At 38.1% G+C, this 20398-nt stretch overlaps 1 protein-coding gene across 1 annotated transcript in view; it reads left to right on the top strand.

Moving 5' to 3' along the window:
• The window catches only part of LOC139156019 (cilia and flagella-associated protein 47-like), a gene marked incomplete at its 3' end in the record, with an annotated part of 56154 nt that extends 39664 nt beyond the window's left edge, over positions 1-16490 (top strand). The window contains exon 3 of the mRNA XM_070731382.1: positions 16264-16490. Within this exon, the coding sequence (XP_070587483.1) occupies positions 16264-16490 (227 nt within the window). The remainder of the gene's footprint in view (positions 1-16263) is intronic.
• Between the last annotated feature and the right edge of the window lie 3908 nt (positions 16491-20398).

Raw genomic sequence — 20398 nt, 5'->3', positions numbered from 1 at the left:
ATAAAAACGTGGAGGGAACAGCCTGGAAGAGGTGGAGACGCTTGGAATCTTCAGTCTAAAACCGTGAGTTAAACAAAGGAATAAAGAACAAAGAAAAGATGGCGGGCACTGCCGAGCTGGGGGAGAAAATGGATAATATTTTAATGTTATTTGGATCGATGGGTGAACAATTTAAAGAAATGCAATTAACTATAGCAGATGTGACTGCTAGAATTAAGCAGCTTAAAACGCAGACAAAAGACCAAGGCGAAAAAATTGTAAATCTTGAAACAAATCAGCAAATTCAAAATGAAAAACTAGCAGACCTTAAAAAGCAGCAGGATCTTCGAATTAACAATTTGGAAGATAGGCAAAGAAGAAAAAACTTACGTTTATGTGGGTTCAAACAGAACTTTGCAGAAAGTAAAAAATTGACCCAGGCAGTTCATCAGTGGCTTCAAGAAAATAATATAAAAGTCAAAATACACAAATTCGAAAGAGCCCACTGGAGTTTTGGCTGGAAGGGTCCAGGTTGGCAAAGAGATGTTATTATTGCATTAATATCTGAAAGAAGAGCTGCTGAACTATATAGAGAGCTAAGAGCCATTCCAAATCTCAACCAAGGAGGAAACCCCATTCGGGTTTTAAAGGATCTTTCTGCTCAGACTCTGCAAGCCAGGAATCAACTGAGACCAATTTCAAGCCTTTTGTTCCAAAATGGAGTCAGATTCACCTGGAGTTTCCCTGCTGTTATAATAGTCTTCAGAGAAGAGAAAATTCTTCGGGCATGGAATGTTTCAGAAGGCAAAGTTATGTTGCAGCAGCTTGGAATTGTTTGGGAGCAAGAAGCAAGTTCATCTACAGCAGCTCCGGGGGGGGGGGGGGAACTGGAAACATTTGCAGGTTTAAGTGAAAGAGTGACTTTTGAGGAACCCCCTCCGGATGAGCAGGATTTATTTATTTATTTTATTTATTTATTGGATTTATATGCTGCCCCTCTCCGTAGGATAATTTAGCCAAGATTGCTGCCTTGCAAGATCAAATTACAGCCTTACGGAGAGAAGATAAAGCGGAAGGCAGAGTGACACGCCAAAGAAAGAAATAATCCATGCTGGAACCTTAATGATTGGTATTGCGTAATTTCTGTAAAGTAAAGTTTCTCCCTTTCTTTCTTTTCTGTTAAAGTGAAAGTGAAGAAGAGGGGGAAGGGGGGGTTTCCTCTTCTTTTAAAAGTGGGTAAACAGGGCGGGCGAAGTTGGATAAGCAATCCTATGAGTGTCTCCAAAGTAAGACAAGGGTTAGCTTTGTTATTTCCCCTTAGGGGAAACACATGGGTGGAGGCACAGAGGTGGGGAGTCTGTAGAGTAGTTAAAAGTTTTTAAATTAAGCCTGGGACTGCAAGAATGGGGAGAAAATTTTTTAAAAGCATTTACAATGAGTGAAAGGGTTATAATGGCTTTGAATGTGAATGGTATGGCTTCACAGTTGAAACGTCATAGAGTTTTGAAATTGGCAAGGGATAATAAGGTAGATTTTTTGTTATTAACAGAAACACATAAAAGACGTAGAGGAACAGATAAACTTATAAATGATAATAGTTGGAAGTGGATATATGAATCATGGGGAAATACAAAAAGTAGGGGTGTAGCTTTGCTAATTCATCAAAGAGTCCCTTTTGAATCCAAAGGGATAAAGATGGGAGAATGTTATTTGTTAAAGGGAAAATGAGTCAAAAGAAGATAACATTTGCAGTAAGCTACACTCCAAATGTGAATTCAAAACAATTTATAATAAATATTAAAAGGAAATTGGATAACTTTGGGGAGGGCACAGTGTTTTTGGCAGGGAATTTCAATATCCAATTAACAGCAGGAAAAGGGAATAAAAAATGTTGCATTTAAATAAACTTAATATGGTGGACCTCCATGCAGACTTACCAAATAGAAGTACATATTATTCAGCAAGACATAATAAATTTAGTTGCATAGATTATATATTAATGAATAGAGTGGGAAATATACATCTTAAGAAGATAGAAATAAAAAGTATTTGGTTATCAGACCATGCCCCACTATTAGCAGTAGTGGAAATGGGTTTAGATAGAAATAAAATAATTTGGAGGTATAACTCTGTTGTCTCTGCAAATGAAGAGGATAAACTTACATTGCAAAAAGAATTATGTGAGTATTTTAGTATAAATGACACAGGAGAAATTCAGCAAACAGTGGTTTGGGATGCACAGACAGCTTTAATGAGAGGACAATGCATTAGTACAGAAACCCATATCAAAAAGAGATGAGGGATAGAAAGGGAGAAGAAAATAAGAGAAATAGATTTAATACAAGATAAATTAAGAGTAACAAGAAATAGAGAATGGAACAACCTATTGAAAACTAAGAAAAAACAATTGAAACTTTTTGATGAGTTACAATGGAATAATGTGAGGATGGTCATAAAACAAAGAATTATGGGATGGGGGAAGAAATCAATGAAACAAATGGTACGCTATTTGAAGAAGAGAAAAGGGAAATCTTGTATATTAGCTTTAAGAGATACTGATGGTGAAATAAAATACAGTAATGTACAATTGGAAAAAATAATGAAAAAGTATTATGAGAATTTATATAAAGAAGAGCAAGTGAAGGTGGGAGTTATAGAGGTTGAGGAAAAACTAACTGAAGAGGATAAACAAATACTGAATGCAGAAATAACAAATGAGGAAATAATTAGAGTTATTAAAGGGTTAAAATCTGCCAAGGCACCAGGCCCAGATGGATTTACAGGAGAATATTATAAGATTTTTATGAATGAATTAACACTGTGTTTGGGGAAGTTGTTTAATATTGTATTTCAAACTTTTAATATTCCACAGACATGGAAGACCTCAGAGATTATAACCATCCCGAAACCAGATCGTGATTTGAGGGATCCAGGTTCCTATCGTCCCATCAGTTTGCTTAATCAGGATTATAAAATATTTATGAAGGTATTAGCTAATAGGATTGAGAATATCTTACTGAAGATAATTGGAGAAGATCAATACGGATTTGTAAAGGGAAGGAAAATATATGAACCAATAAGGAATGTTGTTAATGTGTTACACCATGCTACCGCTACTAAAAGGAAACTGGGAATGTTAAAATTAGATGTGTATAAAGCTTTTGATAAAGTTAATCATAATTATTTTTATCAGTTATGTAAGGATTTAAATATGGGAGATAATTTTTGTGAAACTATAAAGGGAATATATAAAGAAAATACAGCCTATATTAGAGTTAATGGACATAGAATGGAAAAAGTTAAAATTCAAAACGGCACTAAACAGGGTTGCCCATTATCTCCAATGTTATTCGCAATGGCAATAGAGGTGCTAGCCAACAAGATAAGAAAGGAAAAAAACTGGAGAGGATACCAAATTGGAAAATTAGAATTAAAATTAAATCTCTTTGCAGATGATGCTATTATATTAACTGAGACTCCGATTGAAATGATTAAAAAAATAATGATTATACTACAGGAATTTAAACAAGAGTCAGGACTATCAGTTAATATGGAAAAATCAGAGATAATCTGTTTGAATACAGGTCCTAAAGAGCAAATTGAGATTAGAAAGGTATCAGGACTGAAATTAGGGTGTTAAAAAATAAAATATTTGGGAGTATGGTTATTAAAAAATCCAAATAAAATAGTGAAGAACAGTTATATGAAAAGGACGGAAGAGTCCGTAGAATTCGTTTAGAAAGGTGGTTGGGCCAACAGAGATGGTTGCAGATAAATGCAATAAGTAAATATTTGAATGAAAGGGAGAATAAAGAAGCATTATTAAGGGAAGAAACTCAGAGAAAATATTAAAAGAAAAAAGGATGATATAAAGGCATAAGCAAGTAATATTTACAGAATGTTATCACAGGTGGAAGAGGGTGTGATAAAAGGATTAACTAGATGATGGCAAAGTGAATTATAAATAGACAAAAGAGAGATGAAGGATATAGTTGAAAATATACAGAAAATAAAGAATACAAGAGTTAGAGAAATGAGAAGGAAAATTTTACATAAGTGGTACTATACACCAACCCAACTTGCATATTTTCAGAAGAAGGGGAAGGGTACCTGTTGGCATGGATGCCAAGAGAGAGGAGTTCAGTAGTACAGAAATTTTGTATAGAAGTGCAAGATGAAATGAACAGAATGTTAAATATTAACTGGACAATCACAAAAGAAATGGCAGTACTAGTAAAAAGGGAGATTTAAGAGAATTTAGAGAAATAAAAGTAGCAGCATTAGAAAGCGCTCAAGCAGTAATTGTATTGGGTTGGAAAGAAGCAGCAAAATGGATGAAAACAGAATTGGTATTGGTACATGGTGGACCACATTCACTTTGAAATTATGGAGGTAAGGATGAATATGTACAATGAAAATAAATTGAAGAAACTGATGGAACAATAGGACATGGTGAGAGATTATATGACAAGTAGAATTTGTGATCTAGCCATAAAGAATAAATTAGAATCACTCTTAGATGTGTAAATAAAACGCAGATCCTAGCTTAGAAGAATGTTAAAGATGTTTGTACAGACCCTCCAATTGGTGGTGGGGTATGTATGTTGTTAGGTGGTGGGTGCACCCTCACATGGCACTGTTTTATGATGTATGATGTGCAGTCTGTGTGTGTAACATTAAAAAAACTAATACATAAATAAATAAATAAATAAATAAACTAAATAGTATAATATGTATAATAATCGTATTCCCACCAGTTTATTACAAATTAATAAACATAGAATTACTGTTCATTATATATGAATATTGTAGATATTATTATTATATTATTATATTAAATATAAATATTATTAAGTAAATATTATAATTAATTGTATCTTAGCTCTAAATTCATTAACTGATTCCAATTACACTATATGATATATACAACAATTAATAGGGCAGTTTATCACAAATAAGAAGAAAATAGATATAGATATATTCAAATATATATAATATGGAAACACCAAATAAAAGGAGAGAGCACAGAAGCAATAATAGAAACAATGGAACAGGCAATCGGAAAAGTCTAAAAAGTATCTAAAGATACTTAAGCAGGAATTGTTTGGATATATGGTATTATATGATAATAGGTCAGATCTAAATCAGATTTTTCAATCTATCAATCAATTCATGCAAGAGAGATATGTATATATCTTTAAAAAATATGCAGTTCAGAGGAAGATTCTATACAGTTCTGTACGATTCTTCTTTCTTTCTCTTTATTTTTTTACTGGAGTTTGCACTAAAGTTATTTTACAGCTCCGAGGTTCCTTAATTCAGTTCAAAAAGCAGAGTTCAGAATCAGAAAAAAACAGGACACAAAACATAAGCAAGAGAAAAAGTCTATCCACTGGTTATCATCTATTATGTACCATCTCACTTGTCAGCCTCATTGTCAGTTTTTCACTTTAACCTATGGGGTAAGCCCGATCTTCTTTGGAATTTAAAGAGCTGCTAGTGGTTTCTTTTTTCTCCAGTCACCTCTCTATTCGCCACTTACTGGAAGAAGAAAATAAGGTAACTTCCTCCTTCCACCCTCTCTTTACCTTCTTGTAAAATAAGAACACCACCAAGGCTTTAATCCACTGGTATCACCTCCGATCACATATAAATCCAAATACGATCCTGGTAAGTTGTTCTTTCAGGTTGTGCTGCACGTCGTCCTGCTAGTTTATAGCTCAAGATTCGGCCAGCTGGGAGCACCTTTGGGCCGCCATTATGCTCCCTTCCTTAGGCAATCGGTCTCTCCGAGGGTTCTCCTGCTCCGCAGATCGGGCCACCGCCACAGAATCTGCTGCCAGTACTCCCCAATCTTCTGATCCCTTCTCTCAGAATCTACAGCCTCTGGGAGGCTTACTGATCACTCATGAGTGCTTGGTTTTCACGGAGCTCCGCTCCTCGCCATTCACCCGGCTCCGCAGCTAGCTCCGCCCCCTCCTTTTATTATATCTTCTGCTCTATCAAATTCTAGTAGGTAACTATACATTTTTATTGTTCTTTTTCATCCGGGCCAATGTTCCCTCTAATTTTTTTCCAGTGTGGGCAGAAAGGTATAATGTCTGAGCAGCACACTTTCATGCCTGGGTGTGGATCGATTGGAAACAAAAGGGGGTCGCGTGACCTCAGGACACACATCAACGGTCATAAATATGAAACGGCAGCAAAGTTTTGATCCTGCGATCATTGGGCTGTTGCAAAGGTCCTAAGTGTGAAAAGGGTGCTTAAGTCACTTTTTTCGGGGCCGTTGCAACTTTGAACGGTCAGTAAATGAACCATTGTAAGTCAAGGACAACCTGCCTTCCCCCCTAGATGTTTTCTGTAGAGCTTCAAAATGGACTCCTGATCTGCTGATTTGCTTCTAAAAGAGTGCACTGGTCAGACAGATAATCCTCAACTTCTGTTCTGACCCCAATGGAGGCCCATGTTTCTATCTCCTGAGTAAGATGGTTATTAAGTGAGTTCTGCCTCACTTTACCACCTTTCTTGCCACAGTCGTTAAGTGAATCCCTGCAGTTATTTGTCAGAAGATCCCAAAAGATGTTCACATAACCCTGGGACATTGCCACCATCATAACTATGTTGTCAAGTGTCCAAAGTTTGATCCAATAACCCCTTTATTTTTCGAACAAAGTCTTTCCTTCCTAGAAGGAAGAATAGAAAGAATAAAATGGAAAAGGGGATTGAAAGGGGATACAAAAAAAATAAAAAAGAAAAGTTCTGTTCAAAGTTCTGCTCAGATTAAAGAAATTGGAGTTTGAGAAGGGTTGATTAAGCTTGGAGTATTGTTTTATTTGCTCTTTTTAAATTATTTTTTCTATTTAGATATATGAATTTAGGAATTGCTGACCTGTTTTGATAAATTTAGAAGTATTGATTATAATAAGATATGTAGTAGGTGATACTGATTTTTGATTAATGCATAAATGGAATTGAATTTAGAATTGTTGGGGAGATTAATGATATTAATGATTTTTACTTGATTGAAAATAGAGAATATTTAGATTTTTTCCCCTTTTTTTCTTTTCTCAAATTGAAATTTAAGATTAATAATTAAGTAATAAATGTAGATAATTATTAATTGGCAAAATGTTAGATGGGCTGAAATAATTTTTAAATTTTGGATTAGGTAAATGTACTATTTAGAGGGGGGGGGAGAAGTCTGAAATTTATATATATATATGTTTTGTTTTTAATTTTCTTTTGTTAACATCTGATTGGCTATACAAGGTTTTCTTGGTTTATAGAAAAATGTATAAAGAAAGAAGGAAGCACTTTAGCATAATGGTTAATAAGTTAGAAATATAATTGGTGTTGTACTTTTTGAAGGAACATTAAGGAGGGAATTTAATTAAAGGAAAGTTATGTATATGGATGACAACATTAGAAAAAAAACTTTTGCAACTTTTTTGATGGCTGATATTAGTTACTAACATAATACTGCATTTTATTCATAGAAAATTAGATGGTAAACTGTATTATTTGAATGTATATTGAGAGAATTTTTTTAAAAAAAATTAACCCCCCCCCAAAAAAGGTCCTTCATCCCTCCATCCCTCCATTCATTTCATTCTTCCTTCCTTCCTTGTTCCCTCCATTTCTTTTTCCTTCCTTCCTTCTTTCTTCCCCTTGTTCCTTCCTTTTCCCTCCATTTCTCCTTCCTTCCCTCCCTCCCTCCTTCCTTCCTCTCCTTTTCTCTTTCTCTCTCTTGCTTTCTTTCTCTCTCACTCTCTCTCTCTTTCTCTCCCCCCTCTTTCTCTCACTTTCTCACTCACTCTCTTTCTCCCTCTCTCTTTCTCTCTCTGTCTGTTGCTCTGTCTGTTGCTCTTGCTCTCTCTTTGTTCCCCTCTTTCTCTCTCCCTCCCCTATCTTTCTCTCTCTCTCTTGCTTTCTCTCTTTCTCCCCCTCTTTCTCTTTCTCTCTCCCTCTCTCTCTCCCCCTTTCTTTCTCTCTCTCTTTCTCTCTCCCCCCTGATGGGCATCGTGCTGGCGCTGGCAGCACGTGGGGCAAGGATCCGTGGCCCCCCAGTGACCATCAGGCCGGCACCGGAAGCACGCGGGGCGTGGATTTGCGCCCCCCAGTGATCATTGGGCCAGCGCTGGCAGTACGCAAGGCGTGGATCTGCACCCCCCCAGTGATCATTGGGCCGGCGCTTGTAGCACACGGAGCGTGCATCCGGGGGCCCCCAGAGCTCATCGGTCCGGCACCAGCAGCATGCGGGGCATGGATCCACCCACCCCAGCGATCATCGGGCCGGTGCCGGCAGCACATGGGGCGTGGATCCGTGCCCCCCCAGTGGTCATCGGGCCGGTGCCGGCAGCACGTGGAGCGTGGACATTCAAAACAAGAAAAACCTTCGCCGGACTCCGCACTATCGTCGCTCCCTGCCCCCAACTCCAACGCCTGGCTCCATTGTGCGTGGCCTTGGAAAAGGCTGAAGGAGGGTTGTTTTTGTGCATGTGGCTGTGTGGCCACGTGCCTTAGAGGGAACCTAGATCCGGACCAGTCAATATTGTGTCTAATTGATGTGGAACTGTCTGAAATCCATATTCTGGTTGGATTTGCATATACAGCTACCTGATCTTCCAATTGCTGTCTATTTTTAAGATTGCCTTGTCTGTCTAAAAGTTATTGATAATTAATTGCTTTATTTGCCTCTAAAGTATTTGTGTGAATTATCACTTCCATTGAGGATATCCACCTAGGGATTTTCACATAATGTTTTCTTTTAGTTCCTTGCCATACTTGTATCAAGGCTTCTCTTTGTGTCTCCTAAAGTATACATGCTGTTTATTTCTTTATCATATAGGAAGGCATGCCCCCCTTTTGATAGGATATGTCCCTCTAACATCGTGGTTCTCAACATGAATGTTTTTGGGGTCGAACAACTCCCTTTGGAGGTTGAACAACCATTTCATGGGGTTGCCTAAGACCATGGGAAAAGACAAATTTCCCTTGGTGTTAGGAACTAAAGCTTCTATTCTGGTGCCTTGAAACATATTTTTACAATCCGACCAATGAGACATTTACACTGGGGGATGTCCCTCTGACCTACCTGCCGCACGAATCCCAGCAACCGATTAGGTCTCACAGAGTTGGCCTTCTCCAGGTCCCATCGACAAAACAATGCCGTCTGGCGGGACCCAGGGGAGGAGCCTTCTCTGTGGTGGTCCGGACCCTCTGGAATCAACTCCCCCCAGAGATTAGGACTGCCTCCATCCTCCTTGCCTTTCGCAAACTCCTAAAACCCGACCTTTGTCGCCAGACATGGGGAAATTAATTCCCCTTGGCCACTTATGTACGGCTTGTTTGGGTTGTATGAGTGTTTTTAATCACGGGTTTTTAACTGCTTTGTTTTTAATAATTGGATTTGTATTTTATATTCCTGTTGTGAGCCACTCCGAGTCTCCAGAGAGGGGTGGCATACAAATCTAATAAATTAATTTAATCTAATCAGTTTACTGTTGGGAGAATTGGCACTACACCTATGGTTGGAGTCATCACAACATGAACTGTATCTATCTATCTATCTATCTATCTATCTATCTATCTATCTATCTATCTATCTATCTATCTATCTATCTTCTATGCCACCCAATCCCGAAGGGTCGTGACATTAGTAAGATTGAGAACCACTGCTCTAACATTAGTAATCATTTATTTCTTAGATAGAGCCACTCTTTGACCCATACCAAAGTTGCTGCTTTATAGTACAGGCAGGCCTATCCCATCTCTGCTTCTCTCATCCTGAAGGTCTGTTAATTTTATTCTTGCATTTTTCCCTGCATTTTCTTTGTACATTTTTGTCCCAATTTTACCTCTAATTCTCTTTGTTGTTTTAGAGTCATATTTCTCATTATTATTTTGGTTTTGGATTTATTAATTTTAAGGCCTGCTATTTCTCCATGTTCTTCTATTTCCCTTGAATTTTGTATTCTTCCTTCTGAATCCTAGTTCCTTTAATTTCTTTATTTTTTCTAATCTTCATTAATAAAAATTCTAATGTAAAAATAAATAGCAGAGGTGATAAGGGGCATCCCTGACAGACTCCTTTTGTTATTTTGAATGGTCTTGTGAAGTCGCCGTTTATTATAATGTTAACTTTTTGGGTAGAATATACAGTCTCTATTCAATGTTTAAATCTCTTTCCAAATTTATTTATTTGATCTGTCTAATCATATATTCCCAATTTAAATTTTCAAAATCTTTGTGCATCCAGAAAAACAAATGCAACTTGTTTCTCTGGATGCACTTTAAAATATTCTAATATATTTAATACTGTTCTTGTATCGTCTCTAATTTGTCTCATTGGGAGGAAACTGCTCCGAGTCCTCGGAGAGGGGCGGCATATAAATCTAATATGTTATTGTTGTTGTTGTTGTTGTTGTTGTTGTTATTGTTATGTATTATGTCATTTAAGATTTTCTTCAGCCTTCCAGCCATGATATTCATGAAAATTTTATAATAAAGTTTAGAAGTAAAATTGGCCTGTAGTTTTGGATTTGACTTTCATCTGTACCTGCTTTCTTAATTATTGTGATGTATACATCTCTTTATGACTGAAGCATTTTGTTCCCCAGAGTTTGTGTATTTATATATAGACCTTTATGCCTGATTCTCGGTATGCTTCCTACATCTCCTATTTGGTGTTTGAGCTTGTCTTCCTTCCCCTCCCTCCTTACTTCATTATTTGCCTTGTTTTCTAGGGGTTTTTGCTTGGAATTATGTCCTGGAGATCTTAAAGACTAGACACTCTCCACCCTGAACTTTAGTTTAAGGCCCATCTGATAAATTGAGCCAGTCATTTTCCAGTTGCTCCTGTTACTAATCAGTAATTATAATTCTCAAACATAATGCTCAAAGATATAGCCTTCATTGCCTTTGCATGGATTCATGCAGCACATTGTCTTGAAAGAGCTACAGTTACTGCCCAAGTGACTTTTCTGTCATGAATTGTTTGATAACCATGGAGCTATTGTGCACTAGGTTTCTCCAAAGCAGGCTTTACTATACATTGGCTTAGTTGTAGCAAAGATAAATATATCTACAGATCTGAATACAATTGATGTAAAAATATATACTGTAACATTGTCAACTGGAAATGCAGTGCCTCTTAACAGTTTACTTGAGCTGTCTTTCTTTAAATACATCAAGTTTTTTACAGTCAGAATTTACTTAGTTTTTATTATTTCAATAGCTGCTGAATAGCAATCCTGAAAATGACTTTGCCAATTCCATACCTACTGTATATGATCAATCTCTACACATTTTCCATAGTTTTACTCTTATATTTATGCTTTGAAATGATTACATCAAAGTACTCATGACTTCATTTTGACACATTTAAAAGTGTAGTTATTTACTGTGGTGGAAATAATACTTTATTCTGTATTTTATTTTGTATTTAAAGGTAGTTACCCTCTGTTTCACATCCTTACTCAATCTTAAAAACACTTTTTTGTTTAAATTGTTTTAAATGAGAGTTTTTTCAAGCTGACATCCAATTGAATAAATTTACTTTATTTGATAGCTTTCATTAATCTGCTATTTCACATTTTAACTATTATGGAAAACTTCACATTTATATACTACTAAAACTTTCAAGTCTCACTGTATGTAACATTTAACTTAGAAAAATGTGCAACACATGACAGTGTTTGAACCAAGGGACCTAAAATGGACTAACTTACAAAATGTGTCCAAAATCCAGCACCAGGAATTTGAAATTTGACATTTTTAATAAAATATGTAATGACAAATATCAAAAAACATTTTGACATAATAATGTTAAAAATGTCATAAAGCATCTGTGATCAACTTCTTATTTATACATTTTCACTTTACATACGTAAGTGCTTCTATTATCCAACTATTTGTAAAACAAATTCCATGTTTAAAAATGCTCTGTATCACTTTTTCTTTTATCTTTAATGTCAATCTACCCATTTCTGCACAATCTAATATTTTTTAATTAAATCTTCTTCACCAGATGTTTCTTCATTTTTCCAGTACTGTGCAAATACAATTCTTGTTGCTGTCAAAACATGTGAAATTAAATACATATTCCCTTTATCATACTTTTCTGGTACTATCCTAACAAAAATATTTCTGGTTTATAATCCATATGTAGCTTTAACACTTTTTCTAACCATGTATGTATTTTTGTACAGGATTTCTTTGCTTTTGCACATGTACACCACATGGACAGTGCGTCTGATTACATTTCCAACATTTTGCAGACATTTTAAAATATCTTTGCTAATTTTGCTGATCATAAATGCCACCTATAAAACATTTTGTATACGTTTTCCTTATAAGTGGCTGCCACTGTCAACTTACAGTTTCTTTCCCAAAGTTTTTGCCATTTCTACCATTCTATAGTGCAGTGATGGTGAACCTATGGCACAGGTGCCACAGGTGGCACGTGAAGCCATATTTGCTGGCTCACGAGCCTTTGCCCTAGCTCAGTTCTAATCTGCATGTGTGTGTCGGCCAGCTGATTTTTGGCTCACACAGTGGCCCTGGGAGGACGTTTTTGGCTTCCAGAGAGCCTCCAGAGGGGTGGGGGAGGGCATTTTTATCCTTCCCAGCTCCAAGGCAGCCTTTGGACCCACCACAATTTGGGGAACAGGCCATTTCCGGCATCCAGAGAGGCTCTGGGGGGTGGGGGATGCTGTTTTTGCCCTTCCCAGGCATTGAATTATGGGTGTGGGCACTCGAGCATGTGTGATATCACACACTCCCACTCTTTCAGCACCCGAGAAAAAAAGGTTCACCGTCACTGCTATAGTGTACGGGAGTAAACTGCTGCCAACCTAGCAGTTCCAAAGCATTGGCTGTTCAGCTTAGAAACAGAGGTGAGCACAGCGACCTAGAGTTAGGAACAACTAGCAGATATGTGGAGGGGAACATTTACCTTTTATAATGTATGCAAAAAACATTTGCCCATACTATCATTGTCTCTTTTACCTGTTCATCTTCCATTTTTTAAGCTTAACAAAGTTGTATATTTTCTTTATTAACTTTTAACCTACCCCTAACATTATTTGATTTATTTGATTTGTAGAAGCCATATGTCTTAATATCTTTCTTGTATCTAAATTTTATTTGCATTTGTGGCCCCATGATAAGTCCACACCTTGATTCTGTAACTCTTGTTTAGTTTTAACTTTCCCATCTGCATTTAAAATATCTTTATGTTAAGATTTTTTCCAGACTTACTACATTTGGATGGATAAATTCTTCCACTGTTGAGAGTCAAACTGATATTTTCATGTAGATGTTTGCTTTCACCTTTTCCCATACTAGAAATAGAGCATTTCTTATATGATGTCTTTGAAAATATTGAGAGTGTGTGATTATCCATCTCGGTGCCATTGCCTTCCTTTCACTCCTGCAGAGGAATTGCTGAACCCCTGCTGTTTGGAGGTGTTGATTCTGTTGAATCAGCCCAGAACCTCCCTGAAGGGGAGGGGAAGAAGGGGACCTGGTTTGGTGCCCATTTTGGGGTTGGCATAACCCACAGGTGTTGTCCGTGAGCTTCCACCAGCATCAGAGTGGAAGCAGCTTGCTGCTTTTAAACCGAGGTGACTATGATTAGAAGGATAGAGAAAAAGTGAAGGATGTCATCTGGAAAGTGAGGGAATGTAAGTTTTTGTGCTGGAGGTTGAAAAGAAGAAAGCTTTGAAAAAGAAGATGAGCACTTTGCCGAAGGGGAAAACACTTTCAAAGACTGCTTTTGTTTGTGATCGGGAGACAAACTACAGCAGAAGGTGTAAAGCGGCTGCATTAACATCAGAATTGTTTAACTGAGCTTAAAAGGACATGAAAAGCTAATCAAAACTAAAACTAAAACCCATGAATTTAATAAACTTGGAAATCTGGAAAGGTGGAAGTAGAATTGATTTAAAACATATTGATTTTTCTGATTGTGTTGGAATTTAAAAGAAAGGAAGGCAACTGTGAGCCTGCATGGTGAAAAATCTGTTGGTGAAGTTGAGGCAGCATTTGGCTGGAATGTATGCTCTGCCAGATGTGACCTTGATTCAATTGAGCTAGCTGAACTCTTTATATAGTAACTGATAAAAAGAGCTGAAAACTGAGGAATAATACTTTCCTGCTGAACTTTATGTAAACCTGAAAGGGGGAAAAGAAAAGAAAAAAGAGTTTGATTTTTCTTCTGAGGCTTTGAGGCTGTATAAAGATTTGCTACTGGGCAGTTAGACAAAAATTGAGCTTCCAGAAATAAGAGATTTATGTAGTGACATATGCACAAGCATTAAAAAATGGAGAGAGGAAATGAGAAACAACGCTAACTCCTTAACTGAAAATATAAAAAAATCTTCAAAGAATTTCAAAACAAGATGATTATGACAACATGGAGGGAAATACAAGAAACAGTGGAGATGAAAAGAATGATGATCAGATTGATCAGCACACAGGAAGCGATGGAAATATTAAAGTGATATACATTGGACAATTTCAAAATGGACAGATTAAAGGACATATGATAATTTAGAGATTTAAAGCAATTAGAAAATGGCTTGATTAATGAGGGAGTTGATAGTCATATGTTTAATGATTATTATAGTAAGATAAGCACTAATAGAAAATGGAATAGATGTGATCTGATCTGATTTTAGTGGGCAGAGTAAAGAAGAAATTAAAAGGGAAATTAAAAAATTGGGAAAGACAGCACAACCTGGGAGGAAAAGAGAAAAGAAGAGGTTAGAGGGGTACAAAAAGACAAGAAAGAATTTTTTTGAGATTTGGCAAGATTTCTGTAAATTTGAAATGGGGTGATTGATCATTCAATAAGTTAAAAATAGATTTTTTTCTTTTATTTTTATGAATATAACATGGGTTGTTTTGAAGTAGTAATAGATGTATTAATTTATAAGATTGTATTAGAAAAATGTATATAGAGAAACTTAATGAAATATCTATATAAGAAATAAGCTGATCTTGATATGAACTAGAAGTATGGAAGTGATGATTCAATGATTATGTAAGATGAATTTGAAACACATTTGGAAAATATAAAAGGTGCTTATAAGTTAATAATAGTATTACTAATTGGTTGAATATTAATTGATTGGGGAATATTAACAGAGAATATAGAAACGTTAATATGAATTTATAATAGAAATTGGATTTAATGTCAGAAGTCATTTTTTAATATATAAAGATATAAGAAAGTAAGGTTTGAAAACTTGGATTGGTAACAGTTTTTTTAAAAAAAAAATTAATAGTAGGTATGTGGATTTGCCTTTTTTATATTTATTTATTTTTATTAATTAGGAGAAGGTTATATAAGGGTTTTTGTTTTTAAAGAAAGATGTATAGGAAATGGAAGAAGAAATGGTTTATATAGATTTGCAAGATGATAAACATAATGAGTTAATATTGTCAAAAGGAAGTTAATGTTGAATTTAATTAGAAGAAAAATGCTTATCTAGATGACAAAACTAGAGGATGAGGTTTGGGAGTTTCCTATGTACCGAAAATAAATAATTTGGAAATGGAAATTTATTTTTGGGATTATATATGTCTAACTAATGAGATACTGTTGTATTGTAACACAAATAGAAGGTATTTTGTAATATATTGAAAAAGTTTCTATGGGGAAAAATAAATAAAAAATTATTATTATTTATTAGACTTGTATAGATTATACCTGGAAAATATCTATGAGTTTTATTTTTATCATATCATAGAAAAGCATGCCATCCTAACTGGAGATCATGACCTTCCAGAAACAATAATCTTCTGTGTCTGAGAATTATCCATTCTGCCACCCGTACCTGTGATCAACTTCTGATGTTTCACTGTGCTGTACAATTCAACATGGGCTATATTTAAGGCAGTCTGAATTTTTCCTTAAAATTTTAAGAGCTTTTTCAATGAAGACAGCTCATTTATAAGCTTTGCCATTGTTGAAAGCACTGAGGAACCGAGTAAGGAAAGATTTCTGAAAGGATGACCCAAGGGTCTATGTGTTTCCTATTTGATCTTTAAGGGAACAGAAACCTTGTTAAAAGATGTCTACAACATTGGTTGTTGGCTATACTGAACCTCTCAATTATTTTTAACTTTATGTTAGAGAATTGCTATCTAGATTTAATATTAACATATTAATTTGCACAAGCAGAATTTTACTGTGTAGTTTATGATGATGCTTCAGTCTCCTACCAGCATTAGTGCTGATTCTGAAGGGGAGATGATAAATGGTTTTGTTTATTACAGGTCAGAAAGAAATGTCGCCAGTTCTTTATCTGAAGTGCCGCCTTACTGATATACTTAAAGAAAAACTAAAGATCCCTTTAATCAATCAAGCTAGAGAAAAAGCACTGGCTATTGCAGCACAACAACATATGTCTGCTCTGGAATATGAGCGAAGAAGGGCAACAGGAACACTTGAGAGCAGTAGTGTTCGAGTTGCAGTTGCAGCCTTGGGATTGTCAAGAGTTGAGGTAAAAATGCTAATTTCTAAATAGATTACTACAATTTTGCTTCATACATTACCTTTAAAGCTGCTGGTTAAGCAGATTTTTATTGCACATAAAACAGACTGAAAAAGGATTTTTTGCTCCTTTTGCACCTCCTATCTATCTTTTGGAGTTTTCTTTTCTTTCTTCTGTTATAAAATCATCAAAGCTTTAAAAGATTTGATTTTTTGTAATATACAAGGCTGAAAAATGGAACATTTATGACTTTTTCATGTGCTGCTATTTAAGAAAGTTCCTAAGCAGAAAAAAGAATTAAAGAATGTGTTGCTGTCATAAGTGCAATTTTATGGTACGTGTATCTTAGCCAGTGACTGGCTACCATTCCTGCCTTAACGGAATGGGCCAGGAGCGTGTGCGCACCTGCCATAAGTTTCAGTTTCTGTGCATGTGCAGAAGCTGAATCTCACGTGAAAACATGCACAATTTCTGGGGTTTAGCATGCACAGAAGCAAAAAGACCTGGAAAATGGGCAGAAGAGCTGCCGGTCGCTCTGATGCGACCAGCAAAACAAGGTAAGGACTGCTCATGGCAGTACCAGACGGGGTGGCACGGTGGAGGGGCGAGCTGATGGAGCAGCTGCTCACAACAGAGCTGACAGGCTGCTAATAGTAGCAGCAGGGGCTCGCGGCATGATGGAGGGGCGAGATGATGGAGCAGCTGCTTGCGAGTGGCTGCTCCATCAGCTCGCCCCCCCCACTGCGCTGCAAGCCCCCGCTGCTACCACTAGCGGCCTGTCAGCTCTGTTGCGAGTGGCAGCTTCATCAGCTCACCCCTCCACCATGCTATGAGCCCCCACCATGCTGCCCCCGCCATGGTGCCGCCACTGTGCCGCCCTCACCATGCCGCCCCACCACACTGCCCCCCCCATACCCCCCCACCGTGCCATCCCTACCCCACTGCCCCACCAACTGCCCCACCAACCTCTGGTGTTACCACAAGCAGTAACTCTGTCCGCTCGCCCCTCCACTGTACAGCAAGCCCCCGCCACGCTGCCCCCACCACACTGCCCCCACTGTGCCAACCCCACCATGCCGCCCCACAACGCTGTTCCTGACACACCATCCCCCCCACGGCTCTGCCTCCATCATGCCCCTCACCGTGCCATCCCCACCATGACACCACAACAACTATTGGTGCTACCACAAGCAGCAGCTCTGTCTGCTCACCCTTCCACCACGCCATGGCCCTTAGCTTGCTCTCAATCTCCTGCAGGTCGATGAGCCATGGTGCAGGGAGCAGGCAAGGCGGCCCTGAGCTCCAGCCATGCGGCCTGCTGTGTGCTGTCCCACGTGCACTGAGCAGGAGAGCAGATAGCAGGACGCGCAGCCAGAGCTTGGGCAGGCTGCTGTTGTTGTTAGCCCAAGCTGCTGCTCTAGGCACCGCAGTGAAATTCAGCTGCTGCGCATGTACGTCCTTGTGGTAGTGAGATTTGGGCCAAAATTGCCGATTTCTTTGCTTCTGCGCATGCGCAGAAACAAAAAAACGGTAATTTTTATTGGAATCGCGCCGGTTGTGTGTGCACAGTGCTTGGATGCCTGGCGACGATGGAGCAAGCTTATGCACCCATTTCCGCCAATGGAACAGCCTTCCTGGCATTCCGGATAGTAGCCCATCCCTGATCTTAGCCGAAATAGGACTGATTAAATTGGATTTACTAATGAACTCTAGTGGATAATTATGTTTAGGTTACTTTGAAATAATTTGTAAATAATAATTAATATAGAAAATTAATATATTTGTGTCCTGAGCACTTTATATTTCTATTCTCTTTCACACTGTTAGTTTAAATGAGCTGTTTTTGATAATTTTTTTTGTTTGCAAGAAATTTTATTTATTTGTTTTGTGAAGTATGTATTGGTGGTATACAAAGACATAATAACATGATATTAGTAAAAGAAAGATTAGGATAGGGGACAGAAGGCACTTTGTTGTACTTATGCACCCCTTACTGACCTCCTAGGATTGGTAGAGGTCAACAGTGGATAGTCTAAGGGTAAAGTTTTGGGAGTTAGATGATGATACTACAGAATCTGGTAGTGAATTCCATGCATCAACTACTCGGTTACTGTTGTACATACTCCTGGTCAGTTGGAGGATGATGAAGAGCTTGAGGACTCTGATACAGAGAGTGTTTATGAATTAGTGTTAGGCCCTGGGTTATAGGTATTAGAACAGGTGGGAGGCCAGCCACAGGATGTTGCTATGAGTGCAGAATCTAGTGAGGAAGAGACAGACATTCGCTGGGTTAATCCTCAATTCAGAAGGGTCCAAAAACGCAAGGAACAGGTGTTAGGAAAAATATATTAAGGGGAGGAATGGGTTAAATACTGGAGTGATGTATAAGTTACATCAGGAGGCCAGTGGGGAAGAAGGGCGGAGCTTCAATGTTGTAGTTTTAAGATGAAACGTGTTTCAATTTGGCTCTGGAGCGAGTAAGTTTATTCTGTATTATATTGCAGTCATCCCTGCTATTTTTGAATCATGCTGTAAATCAGGGGTCCCCAAACTTTTTACACAGGGGGCCAGTTCACTGTCCCTCAGACTGTTGGACGGCCGGACTATAAAAAAACCCTATGGACAAATCCCTATGCACACTGCACATACCTTATTTTAACGTAAAAAAACAAAATGGGAATGTATTATTTAGAGAGGGGGGAAATGAAGTCTGAAATTCATACAAGTTTATGTTTTGTTTTTAATTTTCTTTTGTTAACATCTGATTGGCTATACAAGGTTTTCTTGGTTTATAGAAAAATGTATAAAAATATTTATAGAAAAATATATAAAGAAAGAAGGAAGCACTTTGGCATAATGGTTAATAAGTTAGAAATATAATTGGTGTTGTACTTTTTGAAGGAACATTAAGGAGGGAACTTAATTAAAAGAAAAGCATGTACCTGGATGACAACATTAGAAAAAAAACATTTGCAACTTTTTTGATGATTGATATTAGTTACTGACAAAATACCGCATTTTATTCACGGAAAATTAGATGGTACATTGTATTGTTTGAATGTATGTTGAGAGAAAATTTTAAAAAAAATTACACCCCCCCAAAAAAGTCCTTCCTTCCTCCGCCCCTCCATTCATTTCATTCTTCCTTCCTTCCTTGTTCCCTCCATTTCTTCCTCCTTCCTCCTTCCTTTCCTTCCTTCCTTTTCCCCTCCATTTCTCCTTCTTTCCCTCCCTCCCTCCTTCCCACTTCTCTCTTCCCTCTCCCTTTTTCCCCCCTTCTTTCTCATTTGTTTTTTTCCCTCTCCCTCATTCTTTCCCTGCATCATTTTCTCATTTCTCTCTTTTTCTCTCTCACATTCCCTCCCCCTGTCACTTGTTTTCTCTCCCTCTCTCTCTTGCTTTCTCTCTCTCTCTCTCTCTCCTTTTCTTCTCTTTTCCTTCCTCTCTTCTTATTTTTTCTGCCCTGCAACATGCTGCGGGGCAGTCGGCTGCAAGCAGAAGCTCCAAGACTGTGGCACTGACGTCGGGTCACAGTACATTGCTGGTGCTGCGCTGGGAATGGGCACGGGGCTGGCACTGGCCCGCTGGCTGGGCTGGGACGGAAGTGCCAACTCCATGCCCAGCGCAGCACCAGCAATGTACGGTGTCCTGCAACACATCAAGCCGCTGGTGCCTTGCAGCCAACCGCCCCACCACCGCCCCACGGCTACTGCTCAGTGCCCTCCCACTCGACCCACGTTTGGCTGCGCCACCTTCGCGGCTTGCCCTGCTGCCCCACGCCCGCCAGAGCTGCCCAGTGCGGCCGAAGCGCGGGGTGGAGTAGGCGGAGGCTGCTTCAGGCCCGCCCCCGAGCTGAGCTTCCTTTGGCTTCCTTCGAGGCAAAGCTGCAAAGCTCACCTGCCGCCTCGAAGGAAGCC

This window comes from Erythrolamprus reginae, unplaced genomic scaffold (assembly GCF_031021105.1).
Source record: "Erythrolamprus reginae isolate rEryReg1 unplaced genomic scaffold, rEryReg1.hap1 scaffold_226, whole genome shotgun sequence".
NCBI lineage: Eukaryota > Metazoa > Chordata > Lepidosauria > Squamata > Dipsadidae > Erythrolamprus > Erythrolamprus reginae.
This window is presented reverse-complemented; position numbering and strand designations above follow the sequence as displayed.